The sequence below is a fragment of the Amphibalanus amphitrite genome, unplaced genomic scaffold, assembly GCF_019059575.1.
Source record: "Amphibalanus amphitrite isolate SeventyFive unplaced genomic scaffold, NRLGWU_Aamphi_draft 000256F_arrow, whole genome shotgun sequence".
Lineage (NCBI taxonomy): Eukaryota > Metazoa > Arthropoda > Thecostraca > Balanomorpha > Balanidae > Amphibalanus > Amphibalanus amphitrite.
Window position 1 is genome coordinate 310,521 of NW_024881751.1, and position 19,920 is coordinate 330,440.

The 19,920-nt window shown below is 55.1% G+C and overlaps 1 protein-coding gene across 3 annotated transcripts in view; it reads left to right on the forward strand.

Annotated features, from left to right (window-relative positions):
* The window catches only part of LOC122386576 (protein trachealess-like), a 108,289-nt gene that overhangs the window by 4,082 nt on the left and 84,287 nt on the right, over positions 1–19,920 (forward strand). Inside the window, exons 2-3 of one of the 3 annotated variants that reach the window (XM_043375876.1) lie at positions 5,405–5,449; positions 15,597–15,647. In XM_043375876.1, coding sequence (XP_043231811.1) covers positions 5,405–5,449; positions 15,597–15,647 — 96 coding nt within the window. Of the gene's footprint in view, positions 1–5,404; positions 5,450–14,328; positions 15,114–15,596; positions 15,648–19,920 lie in introns of those variants that run through there. The other 2 variants (XM_043375878.1, XM_043375877.1) reach the window with 2 other exon arrangements.

Below are 19,920 nucleotides of genomic sequence, written 5' to 3' on the forward strand. Positions count from 1 at the left end.
TTCCAACCTAAGCCTGACTACATTCATGGCCACGTAAATAGCCGACAAACTCGCTCCATTACATCGTACGCGCTGTAAACGACTATCACACCAAATTACGGCCGATTGTTTATGCAGCCGGGTCCGTGTCGTGCATAATCGGCCGGCCTGCGATAGAATCGACCCTCGTCGGTCGCCGCGCGCCGACTGCGGGCGCCGACGGGCACGTACCGTCACCCTGGGGCGGCGCAGAGGGTCAGCCAGCCGCCCCCGCCCCCGCCCCCGCCCCCGCCCGACGGACGGTCGCTCCTACACCGCCACTATATGACAGACGGGGCGGTATCGCTGCGTATTCGTTAGCGCTCTAGCGACAAAGTATTTCTATTCAAGGCACAAATTGACGTCGAGGCCGCTCGGTAACAATGCTCTTAGCGCACGCGCTGCCAGCGCTCTGCTGACCGGCGAGCCCGAGCTGCCCGAGCCGGGAGCTATCTGAATGCCAAGTCAGCAGCAGGTGCTACCTCCATGGGTGGAGCTCTATCTCCTGTATGACCAGTATGCTTCTGTGCAAATCAACACCAGCTATGTAAATAGGCGCGCTAAAACCCGGCTGTCGGACGGGGGCCTGTCATTTTCTCCCTGCGCCGCGCCACGCCGCACCGCGCCGCAATGGCACCAAATGGACACGGGCGGCAGCGGCGCGGCGCAACGGCCGCCTGACGTGACAGATATTACATATACCATTACACGGACGCATAAATACGCCGCAGTCACATTGAAGAACGCATTAAGACCATGTACGGCGGTAATGATACACGTGTTTCGCTTTATCGTCTCATTAAGTGCATGCATCTGCGTTATCTACATGGGCATTAGCCGGTCGGGACAGCCGTGTTGGCGGGCTCTCCCAGGGGGCGGCGAGATCTCCCGGGAGGGTGCTAGGTTTTCAGGAGGGCGTGAGGTCATCGGAGAGGTGCAGTGGACGGAAAAGTTGTAGGTGAGAGGCCAGAACTCTGTGGTTTGCCTTGGTCCAAACTGATATTGGGAAACATAGTAGGTATTAGTCAGTCACTGGTGTGTGGCATTAGACTTCACTGGGACGAAAGAGTGATTCAGCTCCTTGCTTCGCTTTTGTGTTTAGTAAACTCGATCCAGCTTTATTCCAAATCAGCCGTGATCAATTCGTCGTGTGTCGAAATTCGACTCTGATGTTGCATACCTTCGTCCCACATAGGTAGACGGTGAACTTTCGAAAAATGAATACTTATCGCTCATAATGGATTTACTGCACTCCTTTCTTTGCTATCGGGTGATTTGCCACCCGCGAATTCAGCGGATCGTGAGAATTTACGGCTGAGGGTGTCCATTTTTCACGGGGCGCTATCTGACACCTGCTGTCTCCGCGCGCCTCCCGCTCCTCCCGCACTGTCCCGGGGAGGCGGGGACGCGGCGCCGAGTCCTCCTGGAGGCGGGGACGCGGCCTACCGAGTCCTCCTGGAGGCGGGGACGGCACAGACGGAGACGGAGACGGAGACGGAGACGACGCCGATGACGGATGTGACGGCGCTCGGCTACCGATCGCCCCGATAGCGCCGAGTCGCGCACCCATATCGGCCGAAATCGCGGTCCGGCCGGCCGGCGGCGGCCAGTTTCACAAGAGGTGCCGACGCCGCGACGACCGGCGGAGATCTTACGCAGAACAGCAGTCTGCCCCAGGCGAGAGCAGCATGACAACCGCCTCTGAGAAGTCCCGACTGGCGTCACAGAACGGGAGACGAAAATTCCAATCCCCGGTCTTTGAAGAGTAGATATCTACGAGTAAGCATTAATAATTTTACTTTAAAGTCAGCCTGTCGAAACAGTGGCTGCGGAGAAGCATTTGCCAGTGTATTTTCGCAACAGTATTCTTATCTTGTAGATAATCTGCTGTTTAACATAATTCATTGATCACTAATCTCTGTTTACATCTGTGCATTACGTAACAACCGGTTTCGTTGCCATATACCCGGAAAGCTCTGCTAATCATCACAAATGGAAGCTTGTTGCATCACGGAACATGGTCTCGTGAGCGATTCTTAGTTCACGGGCCACTGATTTTCCACTGCTTCTCCGCTCATGGCTGTCGACTCTCGGGTCATTTTCTCACAGTCTATTGGCTCACCATTTTCACGCCGCCCGTTGCACCCCCAGCACCCACTGACTCTCGCCTCTCCTTTCGCTGACTCTCGACCCATTGTCTTTCCACCGTCTCTCTCCGTGTGCCGGCCGGGTGCCGTCTGCCGTCTGACTGACTCTGCCGTCCGCTCTGCCCCCGCGGCAGACGTGGCTCATTAAGCGAGCTGTTTAAATGGCCACGGGAATGGGTTGGCTCGCGGCTAACACCGTACCGTGAGAGATGTTCGTTTGTCATTCCGTGGCGCGACTACTGCCAGAGAACGCGCAATTATGTCATTGGAGTAAGGCGCGGATTAGCACGTGGGCCCGAGCTAGGCCCTTAATCCGACCGGATTCTTCGTATAACCGACAAGCAGCTTGACTAAGATATCCCATAACTGCGGTGCTTGGACAAGGTAATTTGCGGTATTTGACAACATGCTTAGGGCATGGCGATGTAGAATGGCATCATATGTGTAATTAGGTAAATTGGTTTTGCGTGTAGTTTTGTGAGATTATAGGTAAGACAACGTGGCTGTGTTGTTTCTCGGTGCAACTGACTATGAATGCTCATCTGTGGGTATAATTGGGATTGAGATGGACTTCTTTGACGTAAAACTCTTTTAATGAGCATGCTAGGCTCTGCCCATTGCCTTTCCAAATGAGCTACTGAAGAATGTACTCAATTTTGCTAGTAAAGATACGGTGCACCCGTTTTACATGCATTCATTTGGCAGCAATTAACTGTACCTAAATCGCTGTCAGCTTCCTCTTGAGAAATTTAAATAATATCCACGAGTTTCTTCGCTTAAGGCAATAGATAATTGAAGTGAATATAAAATATATTTTACTTTTTCATTTTAGAGGTTGTTTTCCAATAATTTTGTAAGATACATAAATAATGTACTTCTAAACAGTATGCATGGCAGAGCACATACATCATTATTGTCCCCCACGTCCTTCCCCGCCTCACCAGGAGCTAACCCGTCCCCTCCTTCAGGGGGCGAACCAGGACCGCTATGGGGCACGTTCCACTGACCACATTCTGTGTCCTTTGCTGGCGCTGTGACGCAGGTACTCACCGGTACGCGCTGGTACGCGCCGGTACGCGCTGTCAATCTCCAATCGTCAATCGTGTCGATCCCAATCTCCCGAAAGGCTCGCCGGATATCGTCGTTTACGTCAATAGTTCGTCGATGCGGTTAGGCGCCAGCATTCCGCCGGCATAGCTCTGGCTTTGTGAGCGCCCGACGCGCTGCAGTATCGGTTCTATGACAGTGCCGGACTGGTTTGGACGTTCATATCCTGTTTGGGCTCGGCTCCAGCCCTTTGCCGTGGTGCCGGATCGTTCATGCCAATCGCATCTATTCGGCCGGCCGAGTTATGAGTTGTTGGGAGGCCGTCTCGGAGTTGGCACTAACTCTCCGTGACCGTGCCGTTGCGCGGTGCTGAGAAATCCACTCACATGGTGAAAACGGGCTGCAAACATTTATGACCAGGTCGGAATGGAGGTAAAAATCACCGCCGCACCGCGCGAGTCGGGTCCGTACAATTAGGCACAAACGGATACTTTGGCCCGGCATCGACAGCCGCCGCGGGCTCCGGCCGACCAACCCGCGCCCAGCAGATAATAAAATTGGGAACTTACGTCTTCATAAAATCGACGTAAAACCCCACTTAATTAGACCAGCGAGCCATGAATGGGGCGGCTCCGAGAGATCTCCACTCGTAACAGCGCCGGCATTTTCGGCAAACCATGCGCAATGCACATATAGTGCAGGCCATCATTATTTATATTTCATATTTTACGATGTGGCAAGCCTGCAGACGCGGATGACCCGCGGCTCGCCCTGAATCAACCCGGGGCTGCATTTCGGCTACGGTGCCCGTCGTATGTCTCCGCCGACTTCTGCATCCAATTATAGAAGAATTCATTGCAGCTCTGCCCGTAAAGCAGGCTCGGTTTTCGCCGATAGTGATTCGTTCGTCCATAAAAGGGCCCGCTCCCGTCAGCTTGTTCGGGATTAGCGGTACCATTACTGCCAACAGTAATCACCGCAGCCGGTGACCGGCCGACTTGTAAGGGCGCCCACTTGGAGAGCGTGTTTTGAAACACGACTATTGATGGATGAATTAGCTGGGAGCTGCTGTGTGTTGCGCTGGCTCCCGTGCGCTCGGCGAGGTCCTCCCGGTTACCGCGGCCCTCCCGGCCGCCCTGACCCCGTGTCATCCTCCGTCAGCCTCACCTCCCAGCAGGCAGTTTGTCTTGGAGCTGCGCAGTCCTGCCAGACACGCGCCCTCGTCGCGGAGAGGCTGTGGCCAATCGAGTTTCACGCTTTCGCTCAGGATGCGATGAGATACTTAACTTCAGTTGCGCTGTCTGTTTAGCTGACTGCAATGCTGACTTGTGCGTCGGCTTGATACTGGCTGCATAAGCTACCTTACCTTAGTTGTGCCGTCTGCGTTATGACTATCCATGCTCCTCTGCAGTATTTGGACAAGAAAGTTTATTTCGTTTTCTTGAGAATATTTCATAGCTTGTATTTCTAGGAAAATATTTTATTTTTCCAAAAGAAAATTATGCAAGCACTTGACTGCAAAGTCATTTAGTCCAATCTTGTGACTTTCACGAATAAGGTTCGTTTCGATTTTACCTTGCGTCAGCTGGTTTCTAACTTCACCAGTCCCTTTGCCCCATCCCGCCCCACCCGACTCTGGCACCCCTCCCTCCCCCGGCTCCGACCCAGCGACCCAGTGTCGTCTCTGTGAACGGACGACCCGGCGGTGGCCGTGCATCACACAGGCACGTTTGTTTTCCACGGTCTGCGGCACGCATCGTGCCTGGTGACGGGGCCACACGCAGCCCACCGGGGTGGGCGCCGTCACCCACCGCTGATTTAGTGCAGACTGAGAGTGGAGATGGAGCGTTGTGCGTCTCTCTCTCTCTCTCTCTCTCTCTCTCTCTCTCTCTCTCTCTCTCTCTCTCTCTCTCTCTCTCTCTCTCTCTCTCTCTCTCTCTCTCTTTCCTCTACATCTCTCCTTCTTCCTCTCTCATTCTCTCACTCTCTTATGTGAGTTGTCATCATAGCATCCGATGCAACATGATACAATTGAGACCACTTTCAACCTTTCCATTCTAGGTGATGTCTCTGCTCGTATTTATTGGTCAGCATCGACTGACTTGCCATCATCTGATCTGTCTCGTTGACCTGACCCGTGACCTGCCCGTTGACCCGGCTCGTCTGATCTCTCTCTCTCCTCTTCCCGGCAGATACGGACATGGTACACCGCAAGATTACCACTTGGCAGCCGCCGGGTAAGTCGCTTCGTATATCATCTTCCATAAAATTGGCCTCGGCTAGCCGCCGGCGCTCCACCGGGTATCTTGCAGACCAACTCGTAATTAGAAGAGGCTGTATTGGGCCGTCCCCTGTCTACTGGGAGCTAATGATTCAAAAACATGACACCGAAAATTACACACAATGCTCATTACGCCATTAAAATATTTGAGTTATTTCCGTATCGTAAAGCAGTGAAGTATTTAGCAGGAGCCCTTCCTTAAACGCGGGCAGGCGTATAATTAACATCGATGCAAAGTGCAGCCTGATTACATTAGATTTAGCAACACATAAACAAAGTGCGATATACGATCCAGCCGGTGTCCTTATTTGCAACAACATCGGACACTTCTTCTTGTTTGTGGATATGCGCAGTGATATCATTAGCAAACAAGCGATATCATTAGTCAGCGGTAAGTTCCTTTAGATGCAATCCGATTACTATTGGCTAAATTTATCAAATTTACTGAAGTGGATCGGCAAATATTTACTCGAAACTATAGCAATTATGACTGTTTGTGTAACCCATAACATCTCACGCGGTACAAAAATTTGAGCTCTGGATTCACCCCGACCCCCGATAACCCGATTTTAGGCGATGGTCCATCAATGGTCCAGCAGTGGTCTGTGGTCCAGTGGTGGTCCATCGGACCGGACCGGACCGGACCGGACCGGACCGCCGCCGTTTACGGTCCGCGGTCGGCCGCGCCGAGCCACAAAATCAATCATTATCGCCGCTCTAAACGACACGCAAATGTTATAGTAACCCATGATCAATTAAGTTTTATTGGGCAGTTACTCATGACCTGTCAGTGAGTGAAGTGCCTTCTCCTGCGCGGGCCGGGTTATAGGCCATAGCGGCGGCTTAGTTGGCGCGTTTGTGCCACTCAGCGACCGACGAGAAATCGCCGTACCTGGATTATGCCAAAGGATGTCTTCGTTTTCGTAATGGTGTTAAAGTGCAAGGCCAGTTCAGTTTGAGATGGAGGCGTTTCTATTGCTGATGTTCCCGTGTCCGTAAGTGGAACATTGGAAGCAATTACCTAGCTTTGTGACAAAGCTTGAGACCAATTTTTGCGAAAGCATTGGCGTTTTCAATGTTGCTTTAGCTTCTTATGCAAATAATTTTCGGTGATCAAGGCACAAGCTCATTGAGTGCTGGCCAATTTTAACTCGCCGCGGCGGAAAACTGCCGGTAACGTTCGTCACGCCGCGCGGCCGGGGCGCCGATGGTCCAGTCACGCCTCTGTTTATACTGGTCGGCCGCGATCGGCTGTGAGCTGCCGCTCCGCTGATGAAGTGAGCTCACCCCCTGCATTCTGGGCCTGTCCACCGGGCTGATGGCCAGTCGGCACACACACTGGCGCCTGTATACAGGCCGAGGTGTCGGCTCGGCGGGGAGCCGCACTCAATGCCGCTCCAGAGCGCCGCGTCACGGGGGTGAGCAGACCGGGCGGTGCAAAACAATACTGCTCCATATCGGCGGGCGGCTTATCGGGAGGCTTTGTGGCTGTCTGCACGAACCGTGGTGATCGGAAACACCAAATAACGAGAGGCCAGCCCCGCCTCTCTCGCCTGCTCTGACTTGATCGGACTCCCTTTGACATGACCTGACCCCTCCCTGCCGAACGGCTCCGCCCTGCCCCGCCCTTCCCTCGACCTCTCCACCATGACCGGGTCAGCCGTAATATGTGACACCGACGCGTCGGCAGCCGGCCCCGCCCCTGACCGCCGATCGTCGGCGCTCCCCGACCGTCGGCCCCGGTACGGTACGTGATCGGAGCGTCCGATATCGTCCCATGCTGACAGCGGTCCCGGTCGGCGGCGGCACGACACGCCCCGGGCGCCGGCCGGCCGGTGAGCAGGCGTGCCCCGCACAGTGGCAGTGCAGGCGTGCTCAAATGCAGGAGGATGATCGAAATGATCGGATACCAACCCCGGCCTCACTACCGGCGCCACCACCAGCTCGGCCACGGCGAGGTGCCTTAATTCACTGAGGGATCTGCCGGAGATGAGCTGAACTCCGACGCGACGGTCATGCTCTGATCTAAATTTAGCGGACCATGAATGATCGCGGGTGATTCTGAATGCGATCCACATGCCGGGGTTAGTTCGGTAGGAGCGTGACATGCTGCGGGGCAGATAGAGTGCAGTGGATGTTGGTGGACGATGGTGATGATGTGGGTGGATGGAAGACGGTGGATGGTGGACGGTGGACTTGGATGGCGGACGGTGCATAGCAAACGGTGAATGATGGAAGATGGATGGTGACGTGTGGACGGCAGGAGGCTGAAGGTGGAAGATAGGATAACGGACCGTGAACGGTAGCATGGTAGGTGCTACAGAGTGCTCCAGAGTCCGTGACACACCACAGCGTGATCGGGTGGATCTGACGGGCTGACCGCTCTTCCCCTGCCCGGCTTCTCTCCCCCGCTGCGGTCCTGACCGGTCACAGACCAGCCAGCTGCCCCCGCCGTCCTCATAAACCACACCTACCGACCGACCGGCCGACCCGCCCACCTAAATCAGCTTCAATTATAGAGGCCACGTCCGGGCCGGTGCGGCCGGCAGAAGCTCCGCCAAAGGTATCCGCGCCGGTAAACGTCTCGCTCGCCGCTGGGGTCGCCGCGCCGCCGCCAGCTCGGCGGCGGGGTGCGCCGGATCCGTCGCAGCCTTACCGGCGCTGCGGTACGGGCCCAGGTCACCAATGGACCCATAGGGTGGTGTTTGCATGACAATTATTGTCAGCCTGCAATCGTGAACTCTGATCTGGCCTTTGTTGGGTGGACGCGAATCGATAGCGCCTTTGAAGCCGACTCCGCCTTTGGGAATTGATATACAATTGAGATCGGCTGTGGGCCGATCCCACTGTAATATGTGACCGGGAGAGGGAGAGGGGAGGTCAGGGTGGGCCAGGTCACCGCTGAACGCGGGGCGAGCCGCCGCCAGTGGGCAGTAAAACCTCAGACTCGGAGACCTGGCCAAAGACAGGTCATGTTCCCACCGATGTGAGGCGTGCTTTACTGTATCTGAAGCTCTAAAATCACAATAAAACAATGTATCAATGTAATCCCTATTGCCAGTTTACGTAACTAGCACTTAACTCATCTTGTATGTAGGCGCATGCGAGCCATATACAGTAGCCTCCCTCCCAGCTTCTGAACATTCTCCTTTTATCATAGCAATGTGACATCAAGAGCCGCGGCGGGGATTTGCACCCTCTTCTCTCGGTGCTCAGTTCAGCGGGCTCTTTACAACTGACGGCTCCGGCACGGCCGGTGTTTATGTTTATTCATCCGCCGCATATCTCCGCCTGGCACTGCCCTCCCGGTCCCATATCCCGCCTCTCTGACTTAGAGGTGGACTCTGCAGGCCCACAATAGCGCCCAGCTATGCTAATGGCCAGTTATACGGCCCGACCTGAAATCAAATTAGGCCCATGAGCGTAGATCGACGTTTTCCACCTGTAAACGTCCCTTGTCGGCAAGCAATTTGCCTGGCTGAGATGCCGACCTGACTCCTGTTCGCTGCTGACAAAGGGTTTTATTGCCAACTGGGCTCACGGTACCATTTCGATTGAATGGCTTATCAGCTACTGCACGAATAAGAAATTGGCGTGTAAATCACGGCAGAGCGCTGATGAGATGCTACGGCTGCGTAATCACGACCGGGCAGCGATGATCGAGGCGAGAGTTATTCGCGATCATGACCAGTGGACGTCGGTCGGTTCTCTCGAGGCCGACAGCGCCGCCACGCAAATGCCACAGTTGCCGACGGCCGGTAGATATTTCACGGGCCGACCCGGCGTGCGCCCGTGGGTCGTGCGGCGCGCGGCGGTGTGGAGCTCCATTTGTCATACAGATCTGTCGTCCATGCAAATGATAGCGCGACTGGGAGGATCGGCCGGCCTTTGACTCACCAAAGATGGCTTCCTCTGGTTTTTAAAGACAGGTAGCTGCGATACCGTGGGAGAAGGTGTGTTCTTATCGAACAATGTAGTGCTTCATCTCATATCTACTTAATTTTTCTGCTTTTTACACCTTGGAAACGGGTAAATACTGTTTCAGCGGTAATTTTCTATGGGTTTACCGTTGAACTTTCCTTCCTTGTAAAAATGTCTACTCGAGCGCACCGTCTACGTCGAAACAACAGAACGCGGAAGGTATTTCATTGTTATCTTACCGGTTTGGCATGTTCTTCATGATAATGGTTAGAACTTCAAAAATCCGATTCTCTACTGGGCGCATCCAAATAGGAACATCTAGTTTCATTAGACTTGTCCATTTTCCATCAGCATTTGCTGACATCAGAGACGCGCCGCGAAACTATACCGAGTCGTGTTTTACTAGATATGGAAGTCACTTTATGGCTGTTGTAAAATTACATCGCACAGATGCAGAGCAATGTCGAAGAGTTTTACGAGCTCCTCGGATGACAAACTGGCTCCTTCCCGGTAACACCTGCTGGAGCACCTGCTGAAGCATCTGCTGACTTCCCCCGGTGTAAATACCACTCAGCAATGAGAGCACGTGCTCTACTGTTCGACCTTTGGGATGCTGCATATGCAATTGGTTTGAGGAATTCGATCTTGATGCTATGCGAAATTGAACCGACATATTGCGGGCTATCACTGAAGAGCTTGCATGTTATATGGAGCAGTGCAGTCAATTAAACTCGACCACCGATTCAATGCCATGAACTATAACTCTTCGATTTCGCTCATGCAAAACGGCTCCAATTAGATGGATGCTTTCCGTCTAATTTAATTTGACATTCGGCTTCGGTTCTTTATGCCGTTCATGAATATGCAGTATCTGAACACGCCAAATCATTGCTAACTTTGATCACTCGATTGAACGAGACATGCGTAAGGTCACGACACTGACGCGCTGCACCGGGCTGTCACGGATTTACCCATTGCTCTCTTTTTTATTATTTTGGATATTGAAATATATAAATAATTGATTTTAACCTAAGTAATAAAAGTGCACTAGCTGGTGCACTCTTTATAGCCAGGTATGATAACATAACCCAAAAACATATCCATGAATTTCTGCGCTCGTTATTTCAGTGCAGTTTTATCCGTGTTACAGTTTCATCACTTTCGACCTCATCCGCGGCGCGCCGCCAACGCCAGCGACTTTCTTTTCAACACTATCTGATATCTCCATCATGATCGGGCCTGGGCCACCTCCGTCGGCACTGCGCCGCTCCATGTGTCTACCGCGCCGCGATTGTCCCCATGCGGTGCGCCACCCGCCGCGCTGTGTCAGGTGGCGACGTTGAATGGGCGCCGCCTCCCCTGTGTCACAGAACTGGTGCTCGCTTGGGCCGCGCGCCACGGAGAGAAACGCCCCGGCAGGTGGGCCACCCAGGAATGCCATCCGGCCGCGGCGCGATATTGTTTTACGGTAAAAATTGTGGTCTAATGTTGCGCACCGGCTGGGACGGAGAGCGACGCTCCCACCGAGCCGAGGGTAGGGTGGGGAACTCCGGGAGGGGAGGCGACACCACAGAGGGGAGGGAGGTGTTGCCTCTGTCGGTCCGGTGTCAGGAATCTGTCTCCAGGCAGCGATCGGACCGATGGCAATAAAGTGCGGCGCTAAGTGAGGCGCTCGATGCGCGTCGCGATAAAGTCTGGCCGTGGACAGATGTGTGGTACCGGCTGATGGGTGGGATCGGCGACCACTTCCGACCTGGCCCGCCGTGCCGAGGTGCCGACAAACGGAGAACTGTCGCCAGATAAATGACCGGCCAGTTCACACTCCAGCCTGGCATTGCTCCCTTGACTGGGATAACCGGCGACGACCGGTGTAGACTGCCCAGTCCATAACCATCGAATGGCAACGGCCAGTCCAGTTTCGGCAAATGGCCCGACTGGGAGCGACTGGGACGGACGCGGCGAACTGGTCGGTCTCGCTGGCTCATTTATCGACTGTTTTAGAGCCGGCGAGAGGTCGGCTCCTGTCCCCGTCTCCTGGCGGAATTTCCGTTTGTGTGTCCACTGCGTGGAGTCAGAGGGCATTCCGCGGAAGATGCCTCTCGCGAGGCGCCACAAGCGCCGATGAGAAATTTACTCCGGCCAGGTTCTAGGAATTCATGGACGGGTAGCGGCGGCTCCAGCAGACCAGTTGTCTCCGCCGAGCCGTTACTAATTAGTCAGAGTTCGAGTTCCGATCGAAGGAATTCGACGCGGGGTGCCCCACAGCGCAGCAGGGACTGGGGTTAGGGTACTCTGGGTCCGACCCTGGGACTTCTGCTGGGCTCAGAGGCGCGGCGCTGAGCTGGTTGGAGCTGAGCTGAGAGGGCTGACCACCGGCCGTAGTGACCTCGGTGACCTGCGATGCTGGCCGCCGAGGCCGCTCCTGGCCAGAGGTCAGCCGGCAATTCATATTTCAGCCATCGGCGGCGCGGTGGGGCGCGCCGCTGCTCGCCGCCGCGCCGCTGCTCGCCGCCGCGCCGCTGCTCGCCGGCCGACCCCGCCGCGCACCACTCGGTCCCACGCGGCGGCGGCGATTTTATGATTTGCAACAATGCCGCGGTGCGAGGAGGGGGTCCTGTAATGCGCGCCCCCCGCCGTGACCGGCACCAGGTCCGGCCTGCACTGCGGCGCGAGCCTCTCCCGTCACCCCCAGGCGGCGCGGAGAACGCTGATGGACTCGGGGCCCTCCATGCTTATCTGTATAGAAGTTCAGACGCCTGTCAGACGGATGGTTGGTTCGTTTGCTCGTTCATGTCTTCTTTTGACTGCTGGTCCACGGATAGTAAATATCCGTCTATTTCATCTCTTGGTTCGTATGCTGGTATATTAGTCCATCTGTCTGTCTACCAGTCTTATTTATCCATCCGTTCGTCCGTCTATCCATCCGACCTTCTATTCGCCTTTACGTCTATCCATCCATCCGTTCGTCCGCCTGTTCGCCCATCTGTCCTGCCGACCTTCTATCCGTCTGTCCGTCTATCCATCCGTCCATCCGTCCGTCCGTCCGTCCGTCCACCGGTCTGTCTGTGATCTGCTCTCTGGCAGGCCGACTGACCGTTTGGAGAGACACTCCGGTCCGGCGTGATTTATTGGGGCCCAACTCTGCGCCTGACTGACAAACACAAATGAAATAAATCACGACAAAATTCCCCAGTCATCTGAACCGGACCCAGGTATCAATCACAACCGTTTCATTGTTCTTGGGCGCCAACAAAACGGTCTCGATGCCCAGGCCGGAGTGTCGCGGTGGTGCGAGGGGGCGGGGAGGGGCGGGGAGGGGAACTCGTGAGTGCTCCCGCTGGGTGCTCTGTGTTCCCGAGTGTGTGTTTATTCCCGCCGCCAGGAGCCACCTCTCGTGCGGACGGCGGGTGGTGCTGATTTGAACTTCAAGGCGAACTAGCACTCCGGCTGCAAGTCGCACTCATTCATGGCCAGATTTCCATATGCAAGCATGCGCCAATGGTCTGTGGGCTTGGCCGGCTGACCGTTGGCCTTGGTGAAGAATAACCGGGAAACTGGCTGAATGATAAACTTTATGACGGCCTCTCAGTTAGCCGCAGTGAATGGCGCGCTTGATTATGTGCATTTTTCAGTAATCTATTCAACCTAGATTTTTATCGCCAATAGGTGCCGAGCACTTGCTGGTTATACATATAGGTAATTGAAAAATAAGGCTCACCGCGCCAGACACAGTTGTAAGATTGGTATCAGCCTGCCGTGAGGCTTCTGGGAGGCGTCATCTAGGGCATGAGTCGGCAACGAGCGCTAGGCTGGGGCCTTTCAGTCGTTGCGAAACAGCGAATACCACCATCAACATTGGCGAGGCAAAAATGTTGAGGATGGCTCGCCATCGTTTGCGGAAGACTTTGAACATTCCTTTTTGTATGCACATTTTGCGATGCTTGTCAGTCATCACGCTGAGCAGTTTGAACAGACGTGTCTTTGGTTTCTGCGCTTTGCTGTTACCTCGCTTAGCTACCCCCAAGAATGCTGGTCTAAAGAATCTCGCACCAGTCTGTTGTCAGATCTGACAAAAACAAATAGCCGACCGTTTTGGGCACGTGTAAACCGACTGAACCTCTCCGCGGACAAAGCGACTCGCCGATACCTTATCAAGCAGCATTAGCGTTACAGTGTCTGTGCACTTACCGACGCTACTGAGATAGCGCCTCGGTCTACCGTCGATGGCACAAAGCGGGCCGGAGGCCGCAGAAATGACGCCACCGACCATCGCCGTTTACCAACAAAGCCTCTTCGGACGCGCCGCTGCTGCAGAGATGCACCGTGTTTTCTTATGCAAAGGTGTCTGCCTCGGCCGGGGCGGGCAGATTCCTCACACCTGCTGCCGAGTGGTGGGCCTAATTGACAGCCCGCTTCTGGTAGTGATGCATGGCAAATAATGAGACCACGCCGGCTCGTGGGCCCGGAGTGGTCGTCTGTCTCTACTGCCAGCGACCGGCCGGCGAACGGCGGCACAAAACGACGCCCTCTCCATAATTTGATGGCCAATATTTTCCGTCTGCGGACTGACCGTTACAACACTGAACATTGACAGCGCCGGTAATGGGGCGCAGACTCGTTGTATTAACTTTACCCCACTTGCAGAAGGTAAATCACACCAAGCGTGCCGTGCCGATACTGCAAATGCGTAAATGTCGCGTAAATAACTGGTCGCGTTTCGGATTGCTCAGGCACGTACTCGCGTCAGGTTGTCTGGATGAGGTTCGTAGGTCATCACTGCGCAAGGTGAATCGTCTGCGCGGCTCGTGCTTGTAGCTCTTCAGCGCCAAAGGGCCTGTCGGCGTTCATTTTTCGTCTCTCGGCGGGGACGCACGAACAAGTGTAAAAGACCCTCCGCGCAAATTGGATCCGCAGTATCTTTCAGGCCCGTGCTTTATGATACAGCCGCGCGGTGATTTAGCATTGTTGTTCAATACTCCACGACCTCGGGCAGGCGACAAGAGACCGCCTAAATCCATCGCCGCCAGCTCGGCCGTGAATGCGGCTGCCAGAAGACCGACAGCGCCAATCGTCGCCCCCGCCGGTCGCCAGTAAATTCATTAGCGCCCCGTCGACTGGTGACTAAGCCCTATGCAGTGAGTCGCCGCGACGGAGGCCGTCGGAAGGCCCTGTCCGTCGGACCGACGTCGGGGGGTCGCCCGCGCGCGGCTCTGGCACGGCGCGGGGTCGGCGGGCGGGCACGAGCGACAAGCCGAGCCGCGCCGTGCACCGGCGGATTGGGATGCTGCGGCCGCAAGGTCAGCTCGGCGGAGAGGACGGCCGGCCGAGACGGCGTCTTCGTCTTCCGAGGACCAGTTCTAGCGTCCTCCACGCTCTGAACACCCCTCGAGAAACCTGTCCTCCCGCAGGTGACCGGCCGATGGGTCCGATCGCCATGGACGCTCTTATTATTCAATTAGCCAATCAAATTTGACTGTGGCGGCGGTCAGCTGCTGTAATCAGCTGAGCGGCGCGCCAGTCGCGTCGCCGCCGCGGAGGTGAGGGTGCGCTCCGCCGGGCGCTCCGCCGACCGCCGCGAGAACCACACACACTCGGTGTAGAGGGACTGCTGTCAGTGGGCGGGACACGCCGCCACTGGACCAGTCAGACGTTTGTGAGGTTTTAGAAGACATGGACCTGGCCCAGACGACCGATTGCAAGTAAGATTCCTGCCATGACCCGCCACCATGTAAGATCTCCCTAGTCTCGTGCAGCGCATGCCAAACGCATTGCGCGGTCCCTAAACCTGTCGCAGCTGTTGTAAGAGCAATGCAATCTGACGCATTTTTCGAAAGTCGGCATACCCTTTAGTCAATTTGAAGATGTATTTTGTTGTTTGGAATGTGCACATGTCCCTCCATACAATGGATTTCTCGCTAAGAATGCTTTGCAAATTGCCGTCTACATTGTTTAATTCCCTAACTTTGCATGCATTTACGTTCCGGGGATGGTTGGTCCGGTCTGTGCTGTGTAGGTGCGCCCCCCCCCCTGCACGTGCCATTGCCGGCTCGAGCTGGCTGTCATCGAGTGGCTATTGCTGCCGGCGCGCGCGACCGGTCGGGACCTCCCAGCGTTGGCCTCTGTTGACCCTGCTCTCCGGTTTTGTTTGCTCGTCGCTGAGTTTTGGCTTATTTGATTTACAGAAAGCCGACAGTGGAGGATCTGGCGGCAGCGCAGGGAGGCGTCAACTCACGGTAAGTGGCACAACTCACGGCAGAACTCACGGAGGCTCACGGAGACTAGCGGTAAAACTCACACGGGGATCCACGGCATACAACAATCAAGAGCAAGTCACATACAGCTCAAGAGATGTGCTTCGTTATGTTACTTAAAGCAGCCCTTCATCCTAAACGTATTTCACGTAGAAGCGTACTTATAACCCGTATCTTTCAGCGTTTTAAGAACGTTATCTCCGGTTTAATAGCCGTGCCGGCATGTCAGACGCAGCATTAGCATGGATGCCGCATCGACGTGTGTCGGCGGTCGGACGGCCGCCGGCGACGTTCAATGCACCTGGACTCGATCGCACCGTCCGTCCGGCAGCGGCCGGGACCGGTGTCTGAGTCACGGAGCGGGTCGGGGGTGCACACTGCAGCGACCACTTTCAGGATGTGCATTACTGCAGCATATGAGATGCGTGCATTATGATGGGCAGCGTGCCTTGCTCGGCGGAGCTGTCATGTTTTAAGTAGGCCGGAAGATAACTGACATGACAGCGGCGTGCCGGCTGCCGGATGGATTTAGCTTTTTATGCTTTATTTATAATAAATTTTGCATTTATTCAATTCAGTTTTAATGTTCTGAATATATTTTGAATATGTAAAAATGTCATGGAAATTTGATGATCCCTGTTGGATTATATCATTACGTTGCATGTGCTATTGGCTCGCATGTAGGAAACTGTTCCTTTCTGGACCTTCTACCCGCGTCTCCAGCGGTCCACCCACACCGCCCCCCCCCCCCACCACACCAACCCAGCTCGTGACACATACCTCCCGGGTCGCCTGTTTACTCGATCATCCTAATGTCGGGTGTCAGTTGCCACTTGACACCGTTTGTACGGCAGCCGGGTCCAATTGTGACCGCTCGCGGCCCGTCCTGGCTGCAGACCCATGCAGTGCAGCGCGGACCTCTCTGTGGACGGCGTCCACCGTACGGCCGGCAAACAATCGGTGAAAATTGGCGAGGAATCTATCCGATTCAGCTCTGAGTGCTGGAGGCGACGGCAGCGGCCGCCACAGTCGGGCGCGAATATCCTTGAGCCCTGTGCAAACAGCGGCGCTGGACCGGCAGAGGCGGCGGTGGAAGCTGGGGAGAGTGGAGCTGGTTGTAAACGGTGATACGTGGGCTCACTAGCTCCGCCCCTGGCGCCGCCTCTGCCGCCTTTGACGTCGTAGCCTCTGCCTACGGAGTTGACGGAGCTGGAAGGTCCACTCTGGCTTCCGGTCAAGAGTGACCCTCGCCAAGAGTAGTGGTGTTGTGGGGCTGTCCTGCACCGTACAAATAGAAGCCAGGAGAGGACTGATTCACATGAGACGAATCGAGATTGAAGATGGATGGATAAGGCCGCGCTGCATCGTAGTAATGAAATGTATCTGAATATGCTGATTACGGATTAGTTGCATTCTTCAAACCTTCGTTATGATGGATGTTAAATCGTTTTCCCCGTCTCAATCAGCGGCTATATCTATCAGGTGCGCTAAAGGCGCCTGTTTAAGCCGCGTCTCTGTCGTGCGCCCGGCACATACCCTGGATTCTATCCTGCCAGATTTACCTGGATGCACTTCATTCCGGCCGCCTGATTTAACACTCTCCCTGGGGGCGGTGCGTAGCGGAGCGATTACACGAGTCCACTCGGTGTTCGTGGCAATTTGGAGTGGCCCCGCCTCCGGTGTGGGTAATACTCCGGCCCCGGTGGGTATTACTCGCCTAATGACCGCTTGTGTGCGAGACCCGAGGAGCCGGAACGGGCCGGCCAGCGCTCGTGAATGAAATCTCCTACGGCGGGTCGTAGCCGCAGCGAGCGACGTCCTGAAATACCAGAGATTATCGTCATTATCAGGCTTGCAGTGAATTAACGCCGCATGGTGAATTCGTGTAGCGCTCCTGGGCAATTGTACGTTAGAGCAGCAGACTTTCCATCCAGGTCGGATCCTAGTGTGCGCGGCACGTGACCTACGCAGTGACTAAAACTACATGCGTCTTCGGAGGGATCGTGCCCAAATATCTGCATACGAGTCGAGATTTTCGTCCAGATGTCGATGTGGAGCGCGATTCTGTGCACGGGAGCGGCCGCGTGGCTCATTCGCAATCCAAACAGGCCATTATTTACCCCGAGTGGCCTGATCAGGTGTGATTCCGTCGACCGGTGAGCGACATTGCCGTCGTCGTCTGCTCTGCAACACTTCGAAAGCACTGTGACCTTCGGGAGCTAGGAGTTCGAAGGTATCCACACTTCGCTACTGTTCTTGCCGACTGGAGCAGTGTGCTTGGAGAGGGACTCAGGCTGACTAGCCGACTGAAAGAGTGACCACGGTCTCGCTGTCTGACTATGACCCGTTGAAGTGACTGAATCTAAGTGACTGAGCTGCTCTTCTCAGCTCTATCGCGATGGCTCCGCGCTGAGTTAGCTCACCGAGCGCACCCGACCATAGCGCACCTCTGTACCGCTATCTGATGCTGTGTCGGACGCCGCGGCGATGGGGGCAGCCCGTCGTGGCTCCAGCGGCAGCACGTGGGCAAAGCACGACTGAGGGTAAAGGAGGCTGGGGTTGGAACAGGAGATAGTGGGAAGGCCAGATGTCATCACCAAAGCTAGATCACAAGTCTGCAATGATGGCACGCCTGTCCCAAGGACAATTCCACTTTGTCAGGTCTTCCCATTTTCAACATCCCGAGAGGATTATGAGAACTTCACAGGAGATGTTCAGTTTTGTAACACCTTATTCCTCTTCTTAGTGAGACTCTCGTCATCTGGCTATGCTCCAATTGTTCTGTATTTTTGTTCTCTTCCCTATTCCTAGCATTCCGGTTGTTTCGTTGCCGTCCACCGTCTGCTTGGCCCAACAGGAAATAATCAACCGTGACCATACCCGGTATGACATAAGGACACTGCCGCAGTCTCTCTGAACTGAATAAATTACCAACGGTCCTGGTCGACGTGGCTGAATGAATGCACCCCGCCACCTGTCGTAGGTCCGCCGAGATCGCTCCTTGCACCCCTCTGACTCATGGGTCGGCAGTGTGGCGTATCTGCACCGAGCATCGGCAGTGTGGGGAACATAGAGCCGCTGGACGGGGCCCGGTTTGCCCGTGCCGTGGGGAGAATGGAGATAGTCGTCTGCAGCTCGAGCCTGCCCCACCGCCGTCCGTCGATCCGCCCTTCACCATCGAACCGACACGAGTGTAGTATCGGTTACAGGTGGAGTGTGCTTGATCTAAACACTAGCGTCGGCGGCCTGCTAAACCTGCCAGACCTGCGGCCGATGGAGGTGCTTGGCTCCCGGATAAGCTCGACTTGCAGAGGGATGGTGACTGGCTGCATGACGCCTTAGTCGTTGCTTTAACGGAGCAGGAGTTTGTGGTAGTGGATGGCGTCATTTTGGCTCTACTGAATGCATGGATTCACTGCCGGGCTGGTGTGTGACCGTCCCCTTTGACCCCAGCTCCTCCGCCATGCTGCTCGGACATGACTGCACTCGTGAACTTCAATTCCGGCTTTCAAATCAAAGTTACACCTTCTCGGTGACAATGTGTCCTTTTTATTTGATTAATAACTGTCATCTGAGAGAGGCTTTCATCTCGCTCGTCTCCAGTTGAGTTGACTGAGGTCTAACGCCACACTCTCCTCTGAGGCTGAAGGAAATTTCGCACTTTGTGTCTGGGTACACTCGTAAGTTCACAGGCTCCAGATTATCTTCAATATTCTTCTACAATCTACACTTGTGTTTTCAATCACTTTTGTGTTTTCACAGCCTCAAGGCATGCATCTCCCCAGCCTCATTTCATGTCTTCAGAGTCTCATCCCTGGAGTCTCCCCTGCCTCATCCCGTGTCTCCCCAATCCCATCCCGTGTCTCCGCCGCGTCTCTGTCTGTGTCTCTCGGTCTCGTCGGCGGTCTCTGGGCTGCCTTTTTGCCGGCGGCCGCGTCTGGCTTTTTACCTCTATCTCTCGGAGGGCCGGCCGGCGCGGCGGCTGATTCCCCGGCCGATTCGCCTCGCTCTTAATTACGCTATTCTTTTGGCCGGTTACTATCGAGCCCGAATCGTCGCCGGCCCAAGAGTAATACGGGCCTTCGGGAGACCGGCGCGACCGAAAGACTGATGTCCCGTGTCCGACCGCACCCGACGGAGCGGGGATGGGGAGGAGAGGTGTCAAGGGGAGTGGTGGGATGGGGAAGGGACAGGTGAATCGGGAGGAGTGGGACCGGGAGGGTGGGATCGGGTCAGGTGGTATCTAAAGAGGTGG